At 49.3% G+C, this 9788-nt stretch overlaps 1 protein-coding gene across 1 annotated transcript; it reads left to right on the top strand.

The window, feature by feature from the left end:
* The first annotated feature begins 7005 nt into the window (after window positions 1-7005).
* Window positions 7006-9560, top strand: FAM181B (family with sequence similarity 181 member B). Its single transcript, XM_069015785.1, has one exon. It carries the CDS (start codon window positions 7116-7118, stop codon window positions 8505-8507), a length of 1392 nt encoding a protein of 463 aa, XP_068871886.1. The 5' UTR covers window positions 7006-7115; the 3' UTR covers window positions 8508-9560.
* The last annotated feature ends 228 nt before the right edge of the window (window positions 9561-9788 follow it).

Below are 9788 nucleotides of genomic sequence, written 5' to 3'. Positions count from 1 at the left end.
ATATGGATCTTCATGTCACCCTGGCAAAAACATACTCCTGGTCTGGCTCCAGATCTTGGAGGGCTCCTCAGAGCAGCCCACTGCTGCAGTGAATGGGTGGCAAGGCTGGGAGTAGAAAACCATATTTGCCTGTTGAGTTAAAGCTTATTAAAGTTAAAGCTTATTAAAGATGATTTGAAATTTCCTAATAGGCAATTTTTGATAGACAAAACTGGACACAGTTTTGATAGCTTTCTAAATCAAAATAAAGCAATTAAAATTTCCACTATTGTCTTTCTTTTTATGAGAAAAAGATTCTTGTAAAGAAACGGGGTTTAACCAGTTTTAATTTATTTTTATTAGTTAATTAATTCATTTTATTTAAATACTGGTACATGTTGCTGAACAATATTTTTACAAATGAATTTGTGCTGCAAATATCTCATAACAATTGTAACACACAGAAAAAAATTCCCTTTAGGTAAATATCTCTGAGGATTGGGCTCTGTTGTTGTCTACCATGGGGTCACACAGAATCACAGAATGGTTTGGGTTGGAAGGGACCTTAAAGGTCTAATTCCAAACACCTGCCATGGGCAGGGAGACCTTCCACTAGACCAGACTGCTCAGAGCCTCATACAACCTGGCTTTGAACACTTCCAGGGTTGGGATAGCCACAGCCTCTCTGAGCAATCTATTCCAGAGCCTCACCACCTTCACAGTAAAGAATTTCTTTCTTGTATCTAACCTAAACCTACCCTCTTTCAGTTAAAAGCCATTCCCTCTTGTCCTGTCACTCCATGCACTTGTGAAAAGTCCCTCTCCACCTCTCTAGTAGCCCCTCTAGGTACTGGAAGGTACTTTAAGGTTTCCCCAGAGCCTTCTCCTCTCCAGGCTGATCCATCAGCTGAGCTGCACCAGGTTTATTTGAGAGACATAAAAGAGTAAGAAAAGTTATGACGGCACTGCCGTGGTCAGAGGTACTGGAAAATCACCTCCAAGTCAAAGAGGAGTCACCTCCAAGTCAGCATTGCTGAAGCATCATTTGAGAGCTGCCCAGAGTGCGAGAAAGTGCTGATCCCAGGCCATGGGAGAGCTGGAAGGACAAGCAGAGTTCAGTTCATAGCTACATGGAGGAAAGATGCCACAAATCAGATGAAGATTTTGGCATGAGGTTTCCTGCCTCAAGAAAATTGATTATTCACAGATGAGGGCAGAGACAGGGACTGGCTCATCAGACTCACAGGAATTGTTGATGCTCAGCAATTCTGAAAATTAGATCCATCAACCAGTGTTATTCATCAGTTAATGAAATTCAGTGGAAATGGCTTCACTGGGAATTGGACCAGGTCCTCACTTCAGAGCATAAGTAGAGAAAGAGAAGGCTTCTCTCTGAAACACTGTTGCCAAGCTGTGTATGACCGTGAGCACACCACAGACAGCACCCGGCCCTCCTGGGCTCTTCCCCGTGTTGTGGATGGTGCATGGCCAGACATTGAGAAACACCGAACACCTTTGGTTTCAGTGGCCATTTTGAGATACATGAGGGCTGTTTCCCAGCCTTTTTAAATCCTCACTATTTGCATCAGGTAAGGTTTGAGGAGCTCTTGTCCTCCCCAAAGCCGTGTAGCCCCTTCTCAAAGCCATGTAGCATCTCAAAGCCTGTCAGGAGCCAGGAGATCAAACAAACTGGTTCCTGCCAAGCAAAAAAACATTAGAGGGAAGGTAGTTTGCAGCAAACAAGGCAGGGCTTTACATTTACTTGCTGTTTGATGGCATTTCACATTTCTTCCAAGCAGCACCCTCCACTACTAGAGAAATAAAGGAAGGAGTTCAATGCCAACCCCCACACATTTACCTTCAAAAATGTCTCTGAGTGAAGACAAAACCCTGAAAATTTCAAGGAATACACAAGAACTGAGGGGGAAAAAAAAGAAAAAAAATTTTCTCAGTAGTATGAAACGTGGTTTATTTTCTTATTATTTTTATGTATTTTTAAATGTTTCCTCATTGTATATTTCTACCAGTAGCCAAGTGCCGGATTATGAGCAGGACTTAATGAAACAAAATTACAATTTCAACCCCCAATGCTCTTTCCTGAAGATGCAAGTGGTGTTTTTCACACAGCTCTTGCAGTGGTGAGTCACCAGCACAAGAGGTGGCTTATCAACTTCTCAAATGTAATATTTTTTGGACAGACAAGTTCACAATTTTGCAATTCTTGTGGGATTTTGATCTACTCCAGGTAATTTATAATCAAACTTTAAATAATTATGGACAATTTAGGTGGAAGATTGACATATTTCAGTTAATTTCAGCATTCTTCATGAATGCTCCATGTTTTCAGAGTATGAAAAAATATTAAACCCACTGAAGGTAGCTACAGCAAAGAGCTGAAAACCTGCTGCCATCACCTTATATATTATATACAAGATTTGAACAAAAATCACAATAGTATGAAGAAGATGAGGGTTTCTCCAGTCAGGAAGTTTATGTAAGGAAAAAATAGCTACAATGTGAGATGTGAAAGCAACAGAAGTTTTTTAAGCTGGTGCTGAGGTTTCTTTGTTCAGATGAGCTGCCCCAGGAATTAGATTTGGACATGGTCCCTTCCCCATTGCATGCTTCTTCTGATCTTCTTGTCCTTAAGCTTCCAGTCTACCTTCACACAGATAGATTCTCTTCACAATATTTCATATATAAAGTACAGAACACAGCTGAGGAACAGTATTTAAGACTGTCCAGATGAAAGAGAGTGAGATGGCTGTGACAGAAGAGCTGATTCACAGCTCCAGGTTTACACTGTAGTAACCTCACTGAAATAAGGAATTCCACTCTTCTAAAACCAAGAGTTGGGTCAGTCTCAGCTGAATGATGGACTTTTGTATTCATTCAGAAGATTAAATTTCATCCCCCATGTGTGCCTGTTTTTCAGCTGGGTCCTGCACACCTCACATGGGCAAAACAACCACTGCCTTATGATCCCAGAACTGAGCACTGAAGGGCTGGACTGCATAGCACCCCAGAATTTCAGAAAATATTGGCAAACTGGAAATAAAGTATCTCCCTAATGACTTTAAGAACTCAGCTCCAGTGGGAACTTTGCCTATATAAAGTTGATGGGAGGAGGGATCTACATACAAATACTAAATTTGTGTTAAGGAGACTAAATTTGGCTTAAGTTGAATATGCCTTTCATCTCTCCTGATTTTATTGAGTATTTTATTGCAATTCTTCTTTCTTTATTAGTGGGGAAGCAAACTGGTATGTTTTAAAATTGTTCCCACTGTTGTGAGTATAAACTTCCTGAAGATTTTAGCCTGTTTGCAAGAGATTGAGTAAAATAAAGATTTTTTTTTTTTTTAGGTCAACATTTTCTTCTGGCAGACTGAGCTTGAAGTGCACTTTATTTCCCTTTAATTTAACAGCTCCAGCAGCTTTTCCAGTTAAATCGACTGTTCATTATTGAGCCCATTTATGAAGGGCTGTGCAGTGCAGTTTAATGAATCCCTGGCACAAAGCTCCCTTTCAGTGTAGGGAAAGAATAGCAGCCTATTTAGGTCCTGTAGGGCTGTATGTCAAAGGCTGCCTATAATACTTGTCAGGGAAGGGCAGAAATTCCCACTGATATAAGAATGTGCAAGAAATCAACTTTCACAACCAACTTGCCGATTAAGACGCGATCAGGAAATGAGTCTGTGGGTTGGGAGCGGTGACACCTGTTTGGGCAGCCAGATTTTCCCATAACTCGATAACCATATGGGCCATACAACCAGGAAGGGAAAAAACAAGCCCTCCCTCCCGTGTTGCAGAGATTTTCTTACTTTCACGCTGCCTTCCTGATGCCATGATGAAAGGGAAATGGGTGCTGTGAGTTGTGAGGGCTGGGCTCAGTGCTGGATTTGGTTTGCTTTCCAAACCAAAGAAGGTTTTGCTAGTGATCATAAAATCATGGAACAGATTGGGTTGGAAGGGACTGTAAAGATCACCTGGTTCCAACCTCCCTGCAGCCAGCAGGGACATCTTCAACTAGACCAGCTTGCTCAAAGCCTCATCTAACCTGGCCTTGAACACTTCCAGGGATGGGGAATCAACCACCTCTCCATGCAGCTTGTGCCAGTGTTTCACCACTCTCATCATAAAACATTTCTTCCTTATATCAGCCCAAATCTACTTCCTTTTAGTGACGAGGCACAGCACGTGAGATGTTTCCTTCAGGGTGAATCCCAGTGGGATCCTGCCCCTGCGTGGCAGAGGATTTACCCTGGGGTTGGACACTGAGATGGGTGGCCCCATGAACATCAGGAGGGCACACAGAGCTTCTGCAACTGGCTCCAGTGAGGAGCTGCTCGACAAAGTGCTGGCACTCTGATGTGGCCCTTGACCACGCAAGGCTTCCTTTCTCGAGGAAACTGCTCTCTCCTTTCTGTCCAGCTTGGTCTGCAAGGATAACAAATTGTTCTTCTTGTGAAGGGCTTGATCATGTGGGCATGAGCTCGATCTATGGCCAGAGCGAAGCATTAGTGATCAGGGCATGCCCTTACTCCATTTGATTCTCAGGGTGATTGTGCCCTGGTTCTCTAAAAGCCAAGCTTGATGCCAAGGGCATGGCTCTCAGAAGCCTTGGTTTAGCCCCCAGAGCTGGTTGAGATGCTGCTCCCTATAACAAGCAAGAAAATGAACAAAACCAGATAAATTTCCTACACAGAAGTGGCAAGAAAATAGCAGTAGCACCCCTGGAGCCCCTTAGCGAGCATCGAGTGCTCTCCTGTGGGATGAAGGTTTGGGGTGGTGGAAGGAATTCTGCAGCCACTTCACTCACCTCAGTCTGTTGGGGGTGAAGTGGAGGGAAAAGGACATCTGGTTCAAAATTTTGCCTGGGGTTGGGGCTATTTTGTGGGTCTAATCCCAGCATTTCCTGGACATTAGACCCTGCTAGTGAGATGAGGTGGATAGCTGGGCCTAGGAGTCATCACGAGTGGGCTGAGCATCAGCATCCTGGAAGAGCACAGGCAGAAGACAAGCAGGTTCATACAGCTGCTGGAAAAGAGAGATGTTTTGCAGGAATAACCAAACTGCTATTTCCTTGAAGAAAAAATAAGTTTCTTTACAAGTTGTTGACATGTGGCTTAGCAAATTTCCCTCCAGGCATTGCCCAACTTGGGGTAATCAGCTCTGCCTGAGAGAACACGGAGAATAAGCATGTTTAATGCAATTATGAAGGCTTTCTAAATCTCCAGATCTGGTTGAGAATATGTAAATTCGGCTGCTTAGCACAACTGAATGCAAACTTTCCTTTGCATGCCTGACAATTGTTTTAATACTCTCCAAGTTTTAGGAGGTAATAAAGTCTCCCGCTAAACCGTAGCTGAGCTCTCAAAGCTGTTTAATTGAATGAATTCAGCCTTACAGAAGAGAAGCTGGGCCTTTCAGCTCCTTTTTATCTGAGCCACCGGATATTTAGCCACTCTGCATATAATACCACCCAGACTCATTAACAAACCCTTTAGACAGGCTACAGAATATTGCTGCTATGATGCTGAAGCAGATACTAATTTGAGGACAACTCTGTTGCCGCTCTATTTGAATAATTTAATGTTGCTCAGATAAGAAACAGTCCCGAACTGTCTGCACATCCCGTGAAGGATAGTGACCCCCATTTTCAGGACCCATGTGCAGTTTGAAGTGGCCTCACAGGGGATGCAAAACCATCTAGTGGAGCACACAGGGGATATATATGTTGTTCTTTACATTTCCCCATCAATAAGGGAGCTTGGAGCAGGCTGCAAAGCTTGACAGGGCTTGACAGGGCCTGAGGGTAACAGCTCGGGTCGCTAATCCCTGTCAGTTGTATTCGAGCTAAGTAGTTTAAATCCACCTTCTATGTAGACATACTCATTCTGACACGCAGAGATGTATAAACTTCCCATAGCCCTCTGCCTACCAGGGTTTTTTTGCTTCAATTACACAGTTGCACTCAGAGCAAGTCCCCAAATAAGAGACTCTGGGAGACTCCAGCTGAGCAAGTTTTGCAAAGGAGACCCGGTCCAGATGTGCTGGCACCAGAGCAAAGGCTGTTCCTGGGACTGTGAGGTTCTGCCTGCTGCTGAGACCCTGCTGAGACCTGCTGAGGTGCTGGTGAGAGATCAAGAAAATCAGCATTCCTGTTTTGTAGAGGATATTGAGCCTTATTTTCCTCTCATGAAATATGTGCTTTCTCCTCTTTTCTCCTTGCAATACTTGCTTTGCATTCAACAAGTGTTTCAAACCACAGTGAGGAGAATTTGGCTGGTTTTTCCATTTTACCACTATTTACAGTCCTAGGAGCTTGTCTTGCTTTGCTTCTGCAGAGTTTTGCTTTCTGTTTTTTCCTTTCAATACAAAACTGCTGCATTTCTAGTGAATTGATGCAGACCATGAAAACCCACCTTATTTCATCCCAAATCAGATTTGGATCTTCATTCAAATTTGGACATATAAAACCCCTGAACATAAGTAACCCATCTGGAGCTGGGTTAAGGGTTGTTCTGCATCAACGTAAGACTTTTCTGAAGGCAAATTAAAATTCCTTTTCCCCATAAAAAAGACAAGACAGTTCCTTCAGGAGCTGTTACCAGTACTTTAAGTAGCCGCCTCACTAATTTTTCTACTTTCCATATGGAAGATTTATACTGCTGCTTCACTAAATCCATGCAACACCATAGGCAAGGTAGTCTAGTGGAAGGTGTCCCTGGCCACTGTAGGGGAGCTGGAATAGATGATCTTTAAAGTCCTTTCCAACCCAAACCATTCCATGATTCCGCGACTTGAACTCAATGCACCCCAGTCATTTGAAATCTCTACTGGATCACAGCTCTGGATTTTCTTAGGACATGACTAGACAGAGAATATGCTGTGTAATGTGCATAGCAATGAGCTTGGAAAAAAGCATCCTTTACAAATCAGTTTAAGTGTGTGTATCCTGGTGGCTGTCAGAGCAAGAGCATGTCCCCGTGCCCTTGCACCCAGAGCCGTGCAAGCGCCGGGGCTGGCCCCAGACAGAGGAATATGTTTTCTGCCAGCTGAGCAACTGCAGGAGGAGGGGACAAGACTGATGGGGTCTGGAGGATGCTGTGCACCTGCTCCGGGACGACTGTATGTGTTTGGTATGGGGATGCCTGTCCACCTGTCCCGGGGTGCGTGTGCACACCTGTCCCGCGGGGCTGCGTATCTGTGCCAGGGGTGTGCGTCCAAGTCCCGGGGGCGATGCTCGTCCCGTCCCGCCGCTGCCGATGTTCCCGCCCGGGTCGGTGGGTGGGTGGGTGCAGCCAGCCCGGCCCCCGGGCTCCCGGCAGGGAGGCGGGGAGGGTCGGGGCAAGCCCCGCTCTGATCCCTCCTCCTCCTCCTTCCCCGCCCGCCGCCTTTTCCCCGCTGCCGCCGCCGCTGCCGCCGCCCGCGCGGCGCATCCCAGCAGAGCCCCTCGGAACGCGGGGCGGCGGCGTTCGCCGCCGGCCATGGCCGTGCCCGCCGCGCTGCTCAGCCCCCACCACCTCCTCTCCTTCTGCTTCCCCGCCGCCGGCGGGCTCCTGGGCTATGCTGACCTGGAGAAGGGCTACGAGGGCGGCGGCGGTGACGCGGGGGACTTTAGAGAAGCCACCCGGGACCTGCTGAGCTTCATCGACTCGGCTTCCAGCAACATCAAGCTGGCGCTGGACCGGCCGGTGAAGTCCCGGCGGAAGGTGAACCATAGGAAGTACCTGCAGAAGCAGATCAAGCGCTGCACCGGCATCATCGCCGCCGCCGCCCCGCCGCCCGCGCCGCCGCCGCCGCCCGCCGCCTGCCCCGCCCGGCCCCCGCCGCGCCGGGAGCCCGCGCAGGCGGCCGGCAGCAGCCTCCAGAGCAAGAGCCTGGCCGCCCTCTTCGGCTCCCTGCAGCGGGGCCGGGGCGCGGCGGGCGGCGCCGAGGCGAAGGCGGGCGGCGGGGAGAAGGCGGCGGGCGGCCCGCGGAAGGTGCCGCTGCGGGACCGCAACCTGCCGCCCTCCTTCTTCACGGAGCCGGCGCTGCCCGGCCCCGCCGCCCGCGGGCCGCCCGCCAAGGAGCCGGAGAAGGGCGGCGGGGGCGGGGCCGCGGAGGCGACCGAATTCTTCGAGCTGCTGTGCCCCGAGTACGGCGCGCTGCTGCCCGAGCACGCCGCCCCGACCGACGCCTTCGGCGGCCGCCTGCCCGCCGAGCTGGGGCTGGAGCACGGGCTGTACGAGCTGCCGCTGCCCGCCGGCCCGCACCCGCTGCTGGGCGGGCTGCTGTACCCCGAGCCGCCCTGGAGCCCGGCCGCGCCCTGCAGCCCGCCCAGGAAGGCGCCGGCCGAGCCGCTGCGCCCGCTCTACCCCGGCGGCGCGGAGCCCGTGCCCGCCGGCGGCGGCAGCGAGGAGCCCGGCGGGCACCTGCCCGCGGGCTTCGCCCCCTTCTTCCCCGAGTGCCCGCTGCCCCCGCCGCAGCCGCCCTTCGACTATGGCGGCGGGTACCACCGCGGGGGCTACCCCGGGCTGTAGGGCGGCCGGGGCTCGGGGTCCGCCGGGACTGCGAGGCGGGGAGCGGAGCCCGGAGCCCCCCGCGGGGGCGGGCGGACGCTGGGGCGGCGCGGAGGCCGCACGGGGCTCCACACACCCCGCTGCATGCGAGAGCCCCGCACCGCGACCACGGCCCCCGCAGGATTCACCCTTGTGCACTGCCAGTCTCCTCCTCCTGCGGTTTGGGCGACGCTGCAAATAAAATGTGAAACTTTGGGTTTCTTCAGGTGTTTTTGTAGCGGCCGGTGCCCCCCTTTCATCCTCCTTCCTTTGGGGCCAGGGCTTGGCTGGCGGTAGGCAGATGCGTTGCTGTACCTGTAGGCGACGTGGGAACAGGGGCTGCTCTCCTCAGAGGCCGCGGGGACCAGTCGTCAATGATTTCAGTCTAAATCTAAAGTTCATGTCAACACTTGAGGTGCGTTTAACATTTTTCCCAGGCTCACGTTTGTCACAAGTGCTGGCAGGTGTTCAGCTGAGGACACAAAGGCAAGAAAGTGAAGCAAAATTAAAAATGCTGCTACCAAAACTCAGTGTCCTGAAATTTTAACAACAGCTTGCAGGATCTTGCAAACGGCAATTTACAGCGATTCGTAAGTTAATTGATGGTGTACGTTCGGGACAAAAATGTACTGTAGCCACTGCGGCCATGTGATTCCTACAGACTGTTGGATTTCTTCCAGGAATGTGTCAAAGCTCAGAAAGCAATGCGGCTCTGTCTCATTGTGTACAGGAGATTATTTGATAATCATTTAAGTTATGTAAAAGAGTCTATGATAGGTCCTATAAAAATAAAGGTACACAATAGATCCGAGATCTGTGGTTGTTACTGCTGTTGAGACGCGGCGTCTAGGGGGCTTTCACTGGGCCTCCATCCTCTGACATGGTTTCTTGGCAGGAGTTAAGATGGGCAGCAGGTTTTTTCTTTTCTGAATCTTTTGAAATGCTGTATTTTATCCACAGCGACCCGTGCTTGTTTTGCCTTCATTTGTACCGTCTGTTTCTGTAACTTAGTGGAAAGAAAGGAGCAATAATACGCTACAAAGTCAAGGGATGAAAATTGTTACAGTTATGAAAACAGATCAAAATACTCGGAGGTTTCCTATTGAGATGCAAGTTTTCAAAGGCAATCCTGCAGTCTGGCTCCCCGCCAGCCCCAAGTGGATTGTTTGTTTTTGAAACGGGATCCACATACGGATCAGCTGGGGGTTTTACCCTCGGTTGCGACAAATCCTTCTGCCTTCTGTCTTTAAAAGATAATGTGAG

The sequence above is a fragment of the Aphelocoma coerulescens genome, chromosome 1, assembly GCF_041296385.1.
Source record: "Aphelocoma coerulescens isolate FSJ_1873_10779 chromosome 1, UR_Acoe_1.0, whole genome shotgun sequence".
NCBI classification, from domain to species: Eukaryota; Metazoa; Chordata; class Aves; order Passeriformes; family Corvidae; genus Aphelocoma; species Aphelocoma coerulescens.
This window is presented reverse-complemented; position numbering and strand designations above follow the sequence as displayed.